Source organism: Mus caroli, chromosome 2 (genome assembly GCF_900094665.2).
Source record: "Mus caroli chromosome 2, CAROLI_EIJ_v1.1, whole genome shotgun sequence".
NCBI classification, from domain to species: Eukaryota; Metazoa; Chordata; class Mammalia; order Rodentia; family Muridae; genus Mus; species Mus caroli.
In genome coordinates this window covers 155,218,190-155,236,132 of record NC_034571.1, presented here as the reverse complement: position 1 = coordinate 155,236,132, position 17,943 = coordinate 155,218,190, and the positions used below count along the sequence as shown (strand labels likewise).

The following is a 17,943-nucleotide window of genomic DNA, read 5'->3' as shown; positions in this document are numbered from 1 at the left end:
GGGGTGGATGAGAAGGGGGCCAGCGGCTGCTTCAGGGTGGGTGGCGGGAATTTAGCCTCGGCTGGGCTGCTAAACCGGGAACTGTCCCTCTTTGAAAAGACAGGACCCCTCAACTCCTTTCGTTGCTCTTCTTAAGGAGGGCACAGCGGACTCCATGGAAGCTGGACCTGGGACGCTTTGTGGGAACTTGGAGTCTCTTCGGTCGGCTTCCTTTTTAAGTTGCTGCCTTGTTGGGATGACTGAGGGGGCCTCCCAGCCATGGCACTGACCAGCGCCCCCACTGCTGACTTGGCCTTTGGGCTTTTGCTGCCTCTGTTGGCATCTTGCTTTTTGACACCTCTAGCCCGGTGGTGAGTCTAGGGGCTCAGCCTGAAGGTGCCTGGAGAACATCAGGTACCCCTACGCCCAAGCTGGAGGACGGAGGAGTTGTCAGGAGCGAGGATGAGATGAGCGGGGGCCGCTTTGACTTTGATGATGGCGGGGCGTATTGTGGGGGCTGGGAAGGGGGAAAGGCACACGGGCACGGACTGTGCACCGGCCCCAAGGGCCAGGGTGAATACTCGGGCTCCTGGAATTTTGGCTTTGAAGTGGCAGGCGTCTACACCTGGCCCAGTGGGAATACCTTTGAGGGATATTGGAGCCAGGGCAAACGACATGGGCTTGGCATAGAGACCAAGGGGCGCTGGCTCTACAAGGGGGAGTGGACGCATGGCTTTAAGGGGCGCTACGGAATCCGGCTGAGCACAAACAGTGGTGCCAAGTACGAGGGCACTTGGAATAACGGCCTACAGGACGGCTATGGCACGGAGACCTACGCAGATGGAGGTGAGTCTTGCTCATCCCGCAGAGCTTGAGGGGGGGGTCCTGAAGGGATGGTGGGGAACAGCAGTGTAACTACTGGCAAAGAAATAGATGGTCTAAGGTGATATTTCCTGTGTGGCGTTGAGTAAGCTACTCTGTCTCTCTGTATCCATTTTCTTATCAGAAAAGGTAGGGCAATAAGGCAGTTCTTGAGGACCGGCAGGACTGAAGAGTACAAGGCTGTTCTACAGATGGACACTTGATAGGATATAATCATTTCTCTTTACTCTCGAGGTATGTAAGCAGCTAGATTTTAGCTTGTGTTTTAGCAGAACTGGGGGCTGGCCTCAACTTTGCTATGAAAAAATTTTCATGGGATAGATCATAAGAGTGTTTATTCACTCATTTCTCCATCCATCTATCCATCCAACCACCCAACTTTCATCCACCCACACATCCACCCATCCATCCTTCTCCCATTTACTCATCCATCTACTCACCCATCCCATCCACCAACCCACCCATCCCTTCTTGCATTTACCCAGCTTACATATACCTGTCTATCCACCCACCCACCCACTCATCCATCCATCTACCCATCCATCCCTCCATCCATTCACCTAGCAGCTATTTACCTATTCATCCATTCACCCACCAACTCACCTATCCATGGATCCATTGATCCATCCATCCACCCACCCAGCAGCTATTTACCTGTCCATCCATCCATTCATCCATCCATCCCTCCATCCCTCCATTTACTCATACATTCTTTCATTCACCACATATTTCTAGACAATTGCTCCATATTCCCAGCCTTTTTCACTGCATATTTTGGTGGGACCTCCTATTTGTCTGTTATTGCCCAAATGATGAGATACAAAAAGGACATAGACTCTGGCTTCAAAGATAGGCAGGCCGGCCAGCATCTCACTCAAACATGATAGAGTGGTGGCAGAAAAGCGCAGGCACATCTGAGGGGCAGGGGGAAGGCTTTCAGAACACGACTCCTGAGCTAGATTTTTGGTGAGGGAGGTGTGATCACAAGAGTAGGAGATGGAGACTATCCCAGCAGAGAGGGGACGGACGTAAAGAGGGTCAGAGAATGTCATAAGATAATGAGGAGTTTTCTGAGGCAAAAGAGCACTGGGAAATGGCCTTACCTTACCTGCAGGTGTGTCTTGGACGTGTTGCTGGCCTGGGCCTTAGTTGCTCATCCATACAATGGGGCACTTAGGGCATCAGTACTGCTCAAAGCACGGGCAGTGAACAAGTAGTGCCAGCATCTAACCCACAGCAAAGGTACAAGTTCAGGGTTCATCAGACCTTCCGACCAGCACAGGGAGCAACAAAGCCTGTTTGAACAGGCTCAGCGGAGAGTTGTCCCTTTACTGGTACCATATGTTAGTTCAGCTACTTGGAAGGCTGAGGCAGGAGGATCATTTTATAGCAGCTTGTCAGCATAGTGTAACTCTGACAAGGAAGGAAGGAAGAAAGGAGGAAGGGAGGAAGGGAGGAAGGAAGGAAGAAAGGAGGAAGGGAGGGAGGGAGGGAGGGAGGAAGGGAGGGGATCGGGGTGAGCGAACTATAGAGATCACTGCTCAGTGACTCTCGGCCTGTTTTGTATATATCACAAAATGAATGTGGTTTAGATTTATAATTATGCAAAAAATCTAAAGAATATTCCATAATAGATGAATGCATCTGTCTGGCATCCAGACATTTGGCTGTTGTCTCACAGAACCTAAAGCACTAACCTGCTAACTTCCCTGCAGTCTTTTTGTTGTTGTTGTTGTTGAGACAGAATATAGCTCAGGCTGGCTTTGAACTTGTAACCCTCCTATCTCAGCCTCCAGAGCACTGGGATTATAGACATGCTCCACCATGCCCCATGGCTCCTATGACTGGGGTATTTCCTGCTGTGCTGAGTGACTCAAAGTGGTGGCTCTTTATAAACTAAGTATTCCTGGCATATAAACCGCTTGTGGGATGTTGTAGTTAGGACAGATGCTGCACTGTGACGGAATATGGGAAAGGGGGCATTCTGAGGGTGGAGCAAGGAAGCAGGGCTAAGCAGCAGCGGCCCCCTGGGTGAGTCTGGGCAAGCTGAAGCCTACTGAGAGCAGCTTGGGATGCAGGCTAGGATCATGCCTGGGCTGAGGAGCCGCCTTCAACTCTGTCTCTCCAGCTTCTGAGTACACCTAGAATAGCTTCTAGAACTGGATGGAACGGGAATGAACTGAGGACAAATGCTGATGTCCTCGAGTCACCCACCAAACCTCCAACTAGATACACTTTGACTCAGCAGATGATCATATACCAGGCACTGGAGGTTGGGTAGAGAGCAAGCCTCAGTTTTCCCAGATATAAAATGGGCACTATCCTTGCCTGCTTATAGAGTATCAGTCATCTATGTAAAAAGGTACATGGCAGGTATGTGTCAAATATCCCTCCCGATCTCGTGTCTGTCTCCAAGGGCTTGGAGATCTGGCTGTGAATCACAGGGATACACATTCCTGGGGTGAGGTGAACATAGGACATGATGGGCTGATCTGCCAACACGTTCAAAAGGAGGAAACCTGGTCACTCCCGAAGCCAACAGCAGTAACCCTGTCATTGTGCTGTATCTAGTGCTAGGGGCTGGAGCAGGGAGCAGACACAGTCCACCAGAAGCCCCTGTTTAGTGAAGGAGACAGAAGCAAATATATATATATTTTTTTCTCAAGGTATCATTAGTGTCATTAATGCAGGAAGAGTGTGCATGAAGTAGTCTCAGATGCAGGGTTGGGAGGTCTAGAGAGAAGAGCTTTTCAAGCAGGGAGTGGAGACACAAAGGCTCTGAGGTGGGACCAGGCTTAGCCTGTCTGAAGAATGGGGAGAATGAGGCAGGAGTGCATGCTGGGACTGCAGGCATAGGCTGAGTGACCCGATCTGTGGGTCCTGGGTGTGAGCCCAGGTGTGCCGGGGAGCTCTTAAGGCCAGGTGCTCAGAAGACCAGCCACCCTGTTCTGCCCGGCCTTCTCCCTCCCATGAGATGCCCCCACATCCAGGGACTCTGGAGACCTTGTGGGTTCTATCTTCCAAGCCACACACAAAGTGTAACTGTCCAAATTTAGACGTGGCTGCTGCTTTGGAAAATGTCTTTAATCAAGCTGTCATCGGTCCCCTGAGGGTTTGTTAAGGACTTGCCCCTTGCCCTCTTCTGGATGGCACCAAGAGGGAGGTGGACCAATAAGATCCCACGATTGAGAGCAGGTGGGGGCCAGACAAGTCCAGGGTTATGACCCTGACCCACCACCGGGTTTATTTCTGAGCCTCACTTTCCTCATCTGTGAGACGAACCACTTCTAATCTCTCATGTGATTTAAAAATATTATTAGTACATTTATTGGGGGGGGGGGACAGGGCATATGTGACCACCAGAGCCTATGCATAGAGGTTAGAGGACAACTTGTGAGAGTTGGTTGTCTCTTTCCATGGTGTATGACCTGGAGATTAAACTCACATCGTCAGGGTCACAGGCAAGTGTCTCTCCACGCCGAGCCAGCCGTCCAGCCAGTTCATCTATTTCTTATGGGTAAATGGTAGCTGCTCTGGTTGCTACTAAGATGATCAATTCGTTTAATAAGCATATATATACTGTGTTTTGTAAAGCAAGTACTATGCTTTACTGTGAAGTGTAGAAAGAATGGAACAGTTGAGCCAGGAATGTAACAGGAGCCACACTTAGCCCAGTGGCCAGTGCTAGGCAGAGCCGGGTGAGGGACTAGAGTGTGAGGCTGGGACTTCACAGAGGACTTCCTGGAGGAGGTTGTGAGCTAAGCCCCTTCAACAGTGCATGGGTGAGCGCCACTTTTGGTTGAAAAGACAAAATCTACAAATGCCAGGAGGCCCAAAGCCTGAACATCTGCACCCATGCAGAGTTAAAACTTGCATCCTGTCCTGGATATTGAGAAGCTGCCTTGCCTTGTAGTCTGGTGTGACTAAACCAAAGCATATATCAGCTTCACGGACTGGAGGTGCCAACAGATGAATTTATATACATGTATATATTCAAATAGAAAGAACGGTAGATATAGAGCAGACATGACTGGGTCTTTCATGGAGAACAAGATAAAGCATTATTTCCTGGATAAAAGGTTACCTAATGCTGTGTTATGTATACGTTTGTGCAGAAGTATAATGTATAGACACATATATGTATCACTGCGTGTTGTAATCCCAGTGCTCAGGAGGCAGAAGCAGGTGGATCTCTGTGAGTTCCAGGCCAGCTTGGTCTACAAAGTGAGTCCAGGACAGCCAGGGCTACACAGAGAAACCCTGTCTTTAAAAAAAAAACAAACAGCCGGGCGTGGTGGCGCATGCCTTTAATCCCAGCACTCGGGAGGCAGAGGCAGGCGAATTTCTGAGTTCCAAGCCAGCCTGGTCTACAGAGTGAGTTCTAGGACTTCCAGGGCTACACAGAGAAACCCTGTCTCGAAAAACCAAAAAAAAAAAAAAAAAGGTACCATGGCCAAACAGGTCGGAGGTCACTGTTCTAAAGCAAGTTATCCAGAGCCTTCTTTGAAGGCCCTGCCATTCCCACCTCCACCCTCTCTTCCCAGCCTTGCTTTGATGGAAGGTTTAGCTCTTTAGCTCTGGCATGGGAAGGGGTGGGGGCGGGGAAGGCCCCTGGACTGGAGCCTCCTGGCGCCTCCTCTGCTATAGCCCTCATCCCTTCCCTGGCCATATAAAGTAAAGCTAAAAATAGCTGCTGACTTAAATAAAGCTGGTGCATGGTGACGGCCCGGCCCTGAAGGAGTAGCTCAGTGCTTGGCTACCTGGCCGCTTCCACCAGGAAACCTACAGATGCCTGCCTTTGAAAGACCCGTTCATGACCCTGGCTTTCTCTTTTCTCTTCTTCTCCCTCCTCCTCCCCCTCCCCCACCCCTCTCTGTCTCTGCTTTGGAGACAGAGTCTCTGAAGCCCTCAGCTTCCCAAGTGCTATGATTGTGTGTAAAAGCCACCCCTGGGCTGTGATCCTTGCTTTTTAAAACCCTTGACCTGAGGTCACTGCACTGCTAGGGTGTCTGCAGTGCACATGCGCATGGACAACCTGTCATTTCCCTGGGAGGTGTTTTCTCAGATAATCATCAGATTCTTAAAGTAATCTCACTCACAAATAAATCCAGTAACTAAGATGTGCAGCAGAGACAGGTACACTGGCGCACGTCTGTCATGCCAGAGTCAGGAGGAAAAGGCAGGAGGATTAGGAGTTCAAGGTTATCCTTGGCTATATAACTAGTTAGAGGCTAGCCTGAGCTACCTGAGGCCCTATCTCAAACCAGCAAATAAAGAATGCAGTGGGGGGGGGGGCTGGAGAGATGGCTCAGTGGTTAAGAGCACTGACTGCTCTTCCGAAGGTCCGAAGTTCAAATCCCAGCAACCACATGGTGGCTCACAACCATTCATAATGAGACCTGAAAAAAAAAAAAAAAAGAATGCAGTGGGAAGATGGCCTCTAAGTCCATTGTTTTCCATAAAACTAACATTACTAATAGTGATCTTGCAGTGTTTGCCATGTACTGGATGCCATCCTGGGCACGTGACATGGCAATGTAACTTTATGGGAAAGTATTGTTAATACCCCATTTTGCAGATGAGGAAACTGAGAAAGATCAAGGATCTCTGGTTAGTGAGAAGTAGCGATGGGGCTTGAAAATAGCAAGTAAGCTGGGCTTGTCTGGGCCAGTGGGATAAAGTGGGTAGAAGTGCTTGTCCCCAGGGCTGACCTTGATCCCCTGAACTCACAACAGTGGGAGGAGGGATTGACTCCTATGAGTTAGCCTCTGTGCTCCACGCATGTGCTATGGCATGCACGTACAATAAATCATACAATTAGTTAATGAATGAAATAAAATTTATTTTCAAGAATGAGGTGTTTTATGTCATTAAAAAGCATTTTGATAGATGGTAGACAATGACAGAAAAATAGACAGGATAACTGTCCTGATGGCGGACCCTGGATGTGTGCAAGGGTGGAACCCCGTGTTACCCACTTTGATGACTTGGTGGCCAGAGTATCTATTAGAAGTGGCTTAAGGGAGAAGCGGCTCATGTTGGCATGCGGTTCCAGAGGGTTCAGGCCGTTATGGCAGGGAAGGCATGCTGAATTCACAGCGTGGGAACATGCGGCTGAAAGCCTGCTCACCACATCATGTGCCAGGGAGCAGAGGGAAGGAGAGCGTCGTCTGCCACCCGTCTTCCTCCTTTCTTCTTTTACCCCCATAGTTCCCAGCTGGTGGGACGGGGACATCTACACTCAGGGTGGGCCTCCCCCATTCAGTAATCCTCTGGAAATGCTCTCACAGACACACACCCAAGAGGCATGTCTCTGCCCTCCCAGGGGATTCTAAACCTATCCTTATCTCTTTTGTGCCTGTGTGTATGTGTGTGCATTGTTTAGCATGTGTGTGCATTGTTTAGCCTGTGTGTGTGTGTATGTGTGTGTACAGCATGTGTGTATGCATTTAGTGTGTGTGCGCTTAGCATGCGTGTAGGTGTTTGTGCCCTTATGGAGTCTGTAGGTTGATCTGGAGTATCTTCCTCTGTCACTGTCCACCTTGGTTTTTGAGACAGTCTGTGTCTGAATGCAGAGCTCATGACTGGGCAAGGCTGGCTAGGGTTACAGGCGTGGGCCTCCACACCTAGCGTTTTATGTCCTGCAGATCCAAACCGAGCATCACAGCATGTCACATTTTCTGAGCCTGGCGTGCTATTATCCCATAGTTATGCTTTAAAGCAACATAACTTCCTTATTTATCCACTTGTGCCCCAAAAGAACATTTCTCTATTGTGCTTGTGCTTACGCAAGGACTTTACCAACGGAAACATCTTATATCTCTTCAAAATCACCCACAGATTTCAAAATGTTGACAGGAGACTTAAGTTAGGTTCTCCATGCGCCTGCAAGGCCAACTGCTTGTGATGCTCACCCTGACCACAGCAGGTTCCCTTTACCAGGCTTCGCTGCGTACCTGGCTCTGTGCTAAGAGCCTTATATGCATCATATTGCTTAGACGTCTTCCTAGCCTGTGCCTTTCAGATCTTCATGACTGCTACTCCACAGCCAGATGTGTATTTTACATACACTGCAATTCTCTACCTGTGCGCATCAGTGAAAGTGGAGAATGCAAACCAACCCTCCACCTCGTTTCTCTTTATCTGGGCCACGTCAGCTGCTTTCTTTGTTGTACCTTCTTGAGGAATTCAGTGATGCTCTGGCTTATGTAGAGTTCTTGGGATGGTTTGCCATGTGCTTTTATTATTATTACCATACCCTGAAAAGACGAGACCATTTCGTATGTCTTTGCCAGTCGAGTCCAGAACCTAACCTGCTACATTCAGGACCCAGTTTGCTCTTTCTTTTTCTCTCTCCCTTTCTCTCTCCCTTTCTCTCTCCCTTTCTCTCTCCCTTTCTCTCTTTCTTTCTCTTTCTCTCTTTCTTTCTTTCTTTCTCTCTTTCTTTCTTTCTTTCTCTCTCTCTTTCTTTCTTTCTCTCTCTCTCTCTCTTTCTTTCTTTCTTTCTTTCTTTCTTTCTTCCTTCCTTCCTTCCTTCCTTTTTCTCTCTCTCTTTCTCACTCTCTCTCTTTCTTTCTTTGTTATCTACTTCATTTTTTCCTTGCACAAAGTTAGTGACTTAAACTCATTTAGTCCAATGGATTCCAAACACACAAACTCAACGAATCTGTCTGAACAGAGGACCGAGCATCACAGCATGTCACATTTTCTGAGACTGGAGTGCTATTCTCCCATAGTTATGCTCTAAAGCAACATAACTTCCTTATTTATCCACTTGTGCCCCAAAAGAATATTTCTCTATTGTTATTCGTTTGTATTATTCCCAACGAGTCTAACCTCTTTCTGTTGCCGTAATAGCTTTATAACAAGTCTGTTTGTTTTACTTAAGACAGGGTCTCATCGTGTAGCCCTGGCTGTCCCAGAACTTGATACATAGCCTAGGCTGTTCATTTCTCAAGTGCTGGGATCATAGGTATGTGCTGTCACACACAGCCTAGAGTCAGCCTCAGAATTATAGTAAATCTTCCAGCTCTGTCCTTCCTATCCAATATTCTGCTGCTGTAGGTCACTGCTTTTCCACATTAATTATAAAATCATCCTGTCAGGTTCTTAAAACCAAAGGCAGCTGGGTTTTCATTGCAAGTTATTAGAGCTACAGATCAGCTTGAGAAAATAAACATTCTGGCAGCATTGAGTTTTCCCGTCCATGGACATTGTATAGATCCCAGGGATTGATGTCTATTCAGTTTCATGCAGCAATGCTGTGAACGTTTCAATTCCTACATTTAAAAAATGTTATGCCTATACATTTGGTTTATAAAACTGTCATTGCATTTTTTAATTTGCTGGGGGGGGGCACATACATGCCACCATGTACACACAGAGAGCCAACTTGGAGTCAATCCTCCCCTCCTACCTCGTGGGTCTCAAGGACTGAACATAGATTGTTGCGGCCTGCCCGCAGTCCACAACACGAACGGTTCAACTGAGAATGGCAGTTCGCTGAAAAGAGAGGAATCTAGACGGGGCGGAAGAAAGAATGGAGCTACGACAACATCCTGATCAAAGCTCAATTTTACTATTTCCAGACACTCGGTTATAAAGGAAGGGGGAGGGAACCCAATATCCCGCCAAGTAACTCAGGGTCCAGTAGCAGGACGAACANGTGTGTGCCTCCAGGCAGCAAAGGCAGGTTCCAGCAGTGGGCGTGGCAGGACGAATGAGCCGGTAGCTCCACCCTTGAGCAAGCAGGTTCCAGGCTGGGGGAAGGGAGGCCACAATAGATGGTCAGATTTCATGTCGAATGCCTAAAGTGTTGAGCACTCTTGCTGGCCCTGCATTTACTTATTTATTGACACTGGAAATAGAGCCTTGTTGTTGTTCTTGGTTTTTGTTTTTTTTGAGACAGGGTTTCAATGTATTACCCTGACTGTCCTTGAAGCTATAGAGATCTGCCTGCCTCTGCCTACCTAGTGCTGCTATTAAAGGTGTACACCACCCCTACCCCAGCAGGTATGTTAAATTTTATTTTTTTCGGGGGCTGGTGAGATGGCTCGGTGAGTACTGACTGCTCTTCTGAAGGTCCTGAGTTCAAATCCCAGCAACCACATGGTGGCTCACAACCACCCATCATGAGATCTGACACCCTCTTCTGGTGTGTATGAAGACAGCTACAGTGTACTTAGATATAATAATAAATAAATCTTTAAACTTTTTTTTTACCTATTTGATACTAGTTTATGGAAACAATTATTTTCTTTCTTTTTTATTTTTTCAAGAGATATTTTATGTCAATATGTGGGTATCTGCAAAATGAGCCTAGCACACAGAGGACAGAGGCATCAGATCTTTTGGTGTTGGAGTTACAGATGGTTGTGAGCCGCCTGATGTGGGTGCCGGGAACTGAACTCTGGTCCTCTGGAATAGCAGTCAGTGCTCTTACCTCCTGAGCTAGCATTCCAGCCCTGATATAATTGTGTCATGTTGACCTTAAATCCTCTTAGCTTGTTCAACAAATTTCTCAAGTCTAGTGGAATTCTTGCTTTTCAAATTTACAAGTAGTACCTTTAATTTTAAAATGTCTTGATAGAAAATAAAGTATAGAAATTCTAAGAGAATCTGATGGGTGTAGTAAAAATTTTGTTTTTTGTTTTTGTTTTTGTTTTTGTTTTAAACCACAGGAATACTGTAGGAATATGTTTTCATTTTAATCCCAGGACTGGGAGGGGGATGCTTCAGATTGTCCACAGCAGCTGACTGTGATTTGTCTGGTACTCTAGCAGGGGCGTGATTTTGCCAGCTGCAGATAGTTTCTGTGATTGTGTGATGTTTGTAATTCTGGGGGACTTTTCAGAGGGTATATAAATGCTAGGGCCCTGGGAGCCCATGGTTGTCATTGGTTGCTATTGAACACTGTTGGTCACTGTTGATCACTGTTGGTCCTGGTTTGTTAAGTAGTTGTGCGAAAAGAAGAAACAATGAGAAGAAATTAGATATTCTGATAGTGAAAAAATCAAACTTGCCCCAAAGAACTGGATGCTGTAATCAGCAGGAAGTAGTCTAATGACCCTGTCACCCCCTTTCCCATCTACCCTGTTTTCTCTCCTGTCTAGTGTTAGGATGTTGAAAGGGTGGAAAAGGGGCGGAGAAGGGTAGAAGAAAGAAGAACCCACAAAGTGGCCAAAGTCCAGCCTCAGATGGGAGATGCATTGTGCTTAGGCTCTTGGCGTTGGGGTTTAGAGCACATAAGGTGGTTGTTCAAGCTCCAGCTGTGCTGTTTGCTAACTGTGTGAACGTCACAAACCCTCCGATCTTCCATTTTTCTCTTCCCACCACGAGGGTTAAAGTTTCTCTTAACATATAATTGAAACAACGGGATGAGATAAGGTAGAGCCCTTAGTGTAATGTCCAGCACACATGAAAATGTGAGGATGCATCTTCTCCTTCCTGTGGTACCCTCCATATCCCTCAGGAGGAATTAACTCGGCTAGCTTGAATTGTAGCTGTTCTTATCTATGGGACAATATTTTTGAACACAGAAACCAGCCTTTGACTTTGGAAGGGTTGATAAACTAAGACAGTGATTTTCTCAGTTCTGCCCTGTGACCTGCCAGGGTAGATGGGACCTGTACCAGGCGTGACTCCGTTTCGAATGCGAAATCAGCATAATTTAACCTCATCTCAAGAATCTCATGTCACAGTTCCCAGCCTGGGATCAACGTGACTTAGTTGCTGTGGGCTAAGCTGAAGTCCAAGCAGCTTCCTGGGCACTCCAGGGAGGGAGAACCCCCTCAAAGACACGAGAAAGCGGACACAATCTTTCCTCTCTGTGCCTTGCTTCCGTGACTCATGCATCCGATTGGCGGAGTCGCAGCAGATGTGCCCGTCCAAGGCAGGCCTCAGGGATTCACTCAGCTTGCTGGTTTCCAGGGGTGGCTAATTCTGGGCCCCCAGCAGCTGTTCCCCAGACCAGCTCTGCTAGGCCGGCCACACCCTTGCGAGGAATGTCCAGTCTCAAATTCTGAGGGCTTCTGCTGAGAGGGTGGGGTGGAGGGGGCAGGGCGCTTCCTACCATAAGCCAGAGGGCTGTCCTTTTCCATCCTGTCCCTCTTAGCCAGGGCCATAGAGTGGGAAGACATGGAGGGCTGGTCTCCCTCCCTCCATCCTTGCCTTCCTCCCTTCCTCCCAGGTGACTTCTATTTCCTATCTAAGGGGCAGTCGCTGAGGGCTGAGGAACCAGGTGTGGATGGAGAACAAGTTGAAAAGCCACTCCAGGGCACTCGAGCCTCCTGGGCCCTCCCTGTCAGCAGTGATGAGCACTGGGTGCTTGAGGGAGCCTGAGCCCATGACAGCTGACCACCCTGCATGAGTGGAGTGAGAGACATGGTTAAGCTTGCGGTATACATGGCCAACAGGGCATGCTGTTCAGGAGTCACTGAGGTCCAACTCTTTACTTTCAAGGTGGAATCCTTACAGACCCTTCCTCACCAAGTACCCAGGTGTAACTTCCCCCATCGGGCAGGGCAGATGAACAGTGTGTCCCCTTGGTGGGGGCATGCAAAGAAGGACATTCATATAATGTCCCTGCCTAGGAAAGCAACAGGGTGTGTGTGTGGGGGGGGGGGCATTTTGTGAAGGGTTGCAAGAATGTGGCTTTTAGTCTGAGAAAAACAGGGACCATGAAAGGGACCAGTTGGCAGAGTTGTTCGGCGACTGGCATTCCACTGTTAGGATCATAAGAATAAATGAATAAAATTAAAGATTTTTCTTATTCCATTTTGCATAATTATTTTCTGTTGGTGCGTGTGCACCACAGTGCATGTGTGGAGGCCAGAGGCCACACTTCCCTTCTAGTGTGTGGGTCCCAGAGACTGAGCTCAGATCATCAATCTAGCTGGAAGCATCTTTACCCAATGAGCTGGCTTGCTGGCGCCCCAAAGCTGAAGAGAGACAGGATTTGCTTTGCTTTCAAGGGATGCCTTTAGCTCCAGAGTGGAGATGAGGCCAGGGCAGTGCCCATTCATGAGTTTTAGGCAGTATTCATGATGTAGGTGAGAGGGGCAGAGGCCTGGACCACCATCACCAAGATGGTAAGATATGGTACTGAAAAGGGAGGACTGGTAGGGTTTTGATGATATTATGACTGGGAGGAGAGAGAGAGAGAGAGAGAGAGAGAGGCAGTGGTGATGGTTCTAGGCTTTACATGAACTAAAAATAAATGGCCATGAGTTGGGTGAGGGTCAGGAGCTGAGTGTCTGGCACATGGATGAGAGATGCCCGTTAAGCCATTCTTGTGGGCCTGACGGCGGTGGGCTACCTCTGAACTCAGATCTTCTCCCTCGGACCCCTCTCCCCTGCATACTAAGTCAGCTCTAGTTTATAGTCTCAGTGTTGTTGGCAACCCTTGGTGTGCTGAGCTGACCCAAGCTTGACCAAGGGGCTTCCAACCAGACCACAGGCCTTGGGCTGTCAGCACCCAGGCAGTGTTGCTGAGTTAATCCTCAGCTTCTTGTGTGAGCCGTGGGGTGTCATCCGGGGCAGCAGCCTTACATGTGGGAGCGGCAGAGCTCTGAAGGCTAAAGAGACTTGGCATCTGTGACTGCAACCTGACCCTGCTCCTGGGAGCTGTCACCAATGCTACCAGCTCTTCTGCTCAGCGCTGTCTGTTGGTGATCCCAGGAAACCAGAGACTGTGGGGCTTTGATGGATGGAGGTGTTTGGAAACCATGGAAGGTTTCCAAACTCTGGTGCCAGCCTTGCAGGTGAGGCAGAGAGCAAGTCCTCTCAGGACCATTATGGGAGAAACACCACGCTGGCCAGACGCTAAGCAGAGGGACTGTTGAATGAAAGGCAAGAGCCCGTGGGACACAGTATACGGAGGCCAACCACTTACACCTCATGTGGAAACAAATCACAGGCATGCTAAGGGCACAAAAGCCATCTGGCAAGCATTGATTGAGTGTCTACCCTACTCTCTTCATTCTCAGAGACAGGAGCAATGGCCGAGTGGTAAACTGTCAGCCTTTCGCTCCACCCTGGGAGCATGCACTGCGTGTAGCAAATGGCCAGGACTGACCTAGGTTGTTGACAGTGGTCTCGCCTGGGGAGATGGGAGAGCATCTGTCCACATGTTTTTGTTTGGATATTTTGCAATGAGTTTACGTGCTCCCTTGGCAACACTCACAAGGTATGACTGTGTAGACAAGATAAGACATCTTCGAGGTGCAAAAAGAGGCCAGGGATGCTTCTCTCTATCTGTGTCAAAACACCTGATAAAAGCAACTTAAGGGAGGAGAGGGGGTTTGTGGCTTTTTTGAAGGCATGGGGTGGGAGGTGGAGCTCACAGTTTGAGAGGGAACAGTCCTGTCATGGTGGAGAGGGCTGGAGTAGCTTGGCTGGTGATGGTAGGAGTTTGCCAGGTGGCTTGTTCACATCTTGGCAAATCCAGGAGTTGGGGATGGGAAGGAGGCAGGGGGCAAAAGGCCTGCTTCAACCAACTCACCTCTACTGACCAAGCTCCCCCAACAAAAAACATCACTGCCAGCTGGAGACTAAAAGGTTTGGGATGGAAGGGGTGTGCTCAAGAGGGTCACTGAGAGAGACTACTGGGGAGTAAGGGGCTTATTAGAAAAGTTATTAATGCTATGTACAGACATACAGACAGACAGACAGCATGGCAAGGAGTCTGAGCACCAGAGACAGAGAACATGGTGAGGGCTCTGAAGACAGAAAGTTCAGGTGCACATGGCAGAAATGGGAGCCTCTTATTTCTTTCTAGGGATGGGGGAGGTTTCAATAACTGGTACCTAGACTCAGAAGCCCAGGCAGGAGGCAAGGAAGGGGATGGGCTGGGATGTGTGACCACCATTACCCTCTTAGATGTGAGTAAACTCACTTCTCTGGGGAGAACCACTAACATCAGGTCTGTGAACTAGGGACCGACAGGCACTGTCTTAGCAGGGCGTCTGTCAGGATCCTCAAGATGGGAGGGAAAGGCTACAGGGGCTACAGCCTGAGCGGCAGATGGAATCTGACATTACATTCTTACAGGGACTAGGTGTTCCAACACATGAGTCGTCCGGGACATTTGAGACTCAAATCCTAACAGAACATTTCCCAGAATCTAGACTCAGGGTCCCTCCTCATTTCTTCCTATTCTGAGACACCCTGCTTTTTGAAAGCGACAAGACAGGGGTGAGCAAAGCTGGAAATCTGGTTTCTTAGTCTCAGATGAGCTACTGCCTGGTTGTGCAGTCTTGGGCAAGTCACTCATTATCTGTCTGAGCCTTTTTGAGACTCCCTTTGGCAAGAACAAATCCTTTTGTTTGTTTGTTTTTTTGAGATGGGGTTTCTCTTTGTAACCCTGGCTGTCCTGGAACTCACTCTATAGACCAGGCTGGCCTCCAACTCAGAGATTCCCCTGCCTCTACCTCCAGAGTGCTAGCACTAGGCATGTGTCACCATGCCCAGTGGCCACACCTATCCTTAAAGGCAGATTGATTCCATACATCATTAACTTACTGGCAGTGTACAGATGTAGTGAGACCCTGTTAACATCACATCGTGGCTGATGAACAAAACCTGCGGTGGGCATAGGCTGAGACAGAGGTGGTCAGGTACCTTGCTTCCTCAGACAGGGTGATCTGCTCCCCAAATTTCACTCCAGCCACGACTGTTCCGAGATTCTCACGTCCACCAGGTTGTCTGTAGCTGTGTGGATGGCACATTTGGAGTAACCGACCACCTGAGATCCCATATTAAATACAGGCTCTGAGCCAGCTTTCACTGGCTCGCGAGAGCCCCGAGGTCATAACTGTTCAACCCATGGTAGCTTGACCAGGCAGGGGGAGGAACATTTACACCTCAGAATGGTGCAAATCAAAGCTTGTTTGCTTTTCCTGAAGAGTTGGCTCGCAAGCATGTCGACTCAGCGTCCTTGTCACTGGAGTTAGGGTCACCAGCCCTCTCGGTTTGCTCGGAACTGTCCTGGTGTTAGCAGGACACGTCGCCTCTGAGGAATCCGTCTGTTTCGGTCATTTTTTTTCTGTATTAGTTACTTCCCTCGTTGCTGTGAGAAGATGGCAGACAGAGACAACCTCAGGTTGGAGGGTTTGCTTTGACTCATGGTTTCAGGGGGCTCCCTCCATCACTGCGGTCAAGACAGGATGGAGTTCAGAGTCGTAGAGACCCCCACTCCTCAATAGACCCCAAAGCAGAGAGTAGGAACTGGGTATAACCCCCTCCCCCAAGTCCTGTCCCTAGTGACATACTTCTGCCAACTAGTCCCTACACACCTCTTAAAGACTGTCCTTCCCAATAGCACCACCGTATCTGGGAACCACACACTCCAACCATAAAGCTGTAGGGAACACTTCAGATTCAAATCATGTATTTTCTATCAATAGAGGAAAGCCCACACTTGTGGAGAGGTGGAGGTCTCTGCAATAGCCTTTGCAAGACTCACAGGAGCCCCGAAAAGATGATCTGCCACGTTCGCTTTCTTTGTAAAAGACTTCAGAATTTCATCTAAGGCCATGTGCCCTTCAATTAATTTGGGAGTGTCCGCCGAGTTCCTTCTCTGTGATAGCCCCCGTGTGGTGTGCTGGGTGTGTATGTGGGAAGGCAGATGTGGCCTTGCCTGTAGGAGCACACGTTCTAGTAGCAGAGATCCGAGTTCAGCAGTGGTGGTGTTAGTGTGAAAAGCAGTGAGGAGGGAATGCAGAGGGGTACGTGGGCTGCTCTAGCGATCAGAGAAAGCTTCCCTGAGAGTGGAGTTTGTGCTGATATCAGAAGGAAGAAGAGGGGCTAAGCTGACAGGGAGCCATGCTGTGTCTGGCAGAGAGAACAGCAAGTGCAGAGACCTGGTGGTGGGAATAGAAACCACGGGGAGGCAGAAACCCTCCCGGAGCTGGCCTCCATCTCTTCCTAGGTTCTCTCTGTCCTTCCTGGCTCTCATTCATCTTTACAGTTAATCCTTTCTGGGCCAGTATTTCTGAGAAAAGACTTTGACCTGCCAAAAAGCTGGCCTTTTGATGGTTAGGGGTAGCTCAGTGCTAGGGCACGTGACCAGCAACACACAACCCGGGCTCTATCCCCAACATGGGAGCAAAAAAGAGCTAGCCTTTAAGGGACACTTCCTGTCGCCCACCAACCCTTATGGAGCACTATCCGAGTGCCAGCTCTCCCCACTGCCTCCCATGTAACTCTCTTAATCTTCAGTCAATTGCCTTCCCCGCTCTACAGCAATCTAGACCTTGACTCTCACCTCGCTTCTGGACCACTGCTGTGTCTGCCATATTGTGTGTGTGTGTGTGTGTGTGTGTGTGTGTGTGTGTGTGTGTGACTGGTTGAATCCCAGGTCAGAAGCTTTTTGGTCCATCCCTGGCATGGAGCCCACATGCCTGTGGGCAGAGACAATTTGGGTCACTGCTGTATCTCTGATGTATCCTCTTTGGTGTATCTTTGACGAATGCCTGCTCGGTAGCAACCAATGATGCTCATCACCTCCGCTTCATAGAATGTCAGAAACGAGGCTCTGCAGGCTTAAGTAACTAATGAGGGTTTCAGCCAACTGAGAAGAGCAAATGTCGGGGGGAGGGCAGGATGCAGGCTCTGTCTACTCGGGAGACAGGATTGCATGTTCCGTGTTGGCTGTGATGGCTGTGATCATCATTCCCAGGGCTTGCACTGCTGAATCTAGAGCTGAACACCGCCTGCTTTTAGTGCCTCTTTCATCCTGGGTTGAGAAGGAAATGGGATGTGGGTCCTGTTCCTAGGCCAATGTAACAGTGTGGTCAGGAAAACATAGTCATACATTAATGTTTGCCAGTGACCTCTTTGGGCCTGGGAACTTTGTAGGATGCTGGAACCATCATGGGAATGTGTTAGACACTGCTCCTTTCTGCCTGGTAGCTAATGTCTCACAGGAGAGAAAAGGCTTTTATAGTGAACCAATCACCATGACCGTAATTTCATGACACTTGGGGAAAGCATGAAGAAGGTGATGGGGCTGTCTTGGGTGGCACTCAAGCAAGGGTTGCAAGAACTCTCCCTGCATGGTTTCACGTGGAAGCTGAAGTCTTA

General features: G+C 48.7%; 1 protein-coding gene across 1 annotated transcript in view; it reads left to right on the top strand.

Annotated features, from left to right (window-relative positions):
* The window catches only part of Jph2 (junctophilin 2), a 66,782-nt gene continuing 48,839 nt past the window's right edge, over positions 1-17,943 (top strand). The window contains exon 1 of the mRNA XM_029474390.1: positions 1-825. Within this exon, the coding sequence (XP_029330250.1) occupies positions 447-825 (379 nt within the window). The 5' untranslated portion in view covers positions 1-446. The remainder of the gene's footprint in view (positions 826-17,943) is intronic.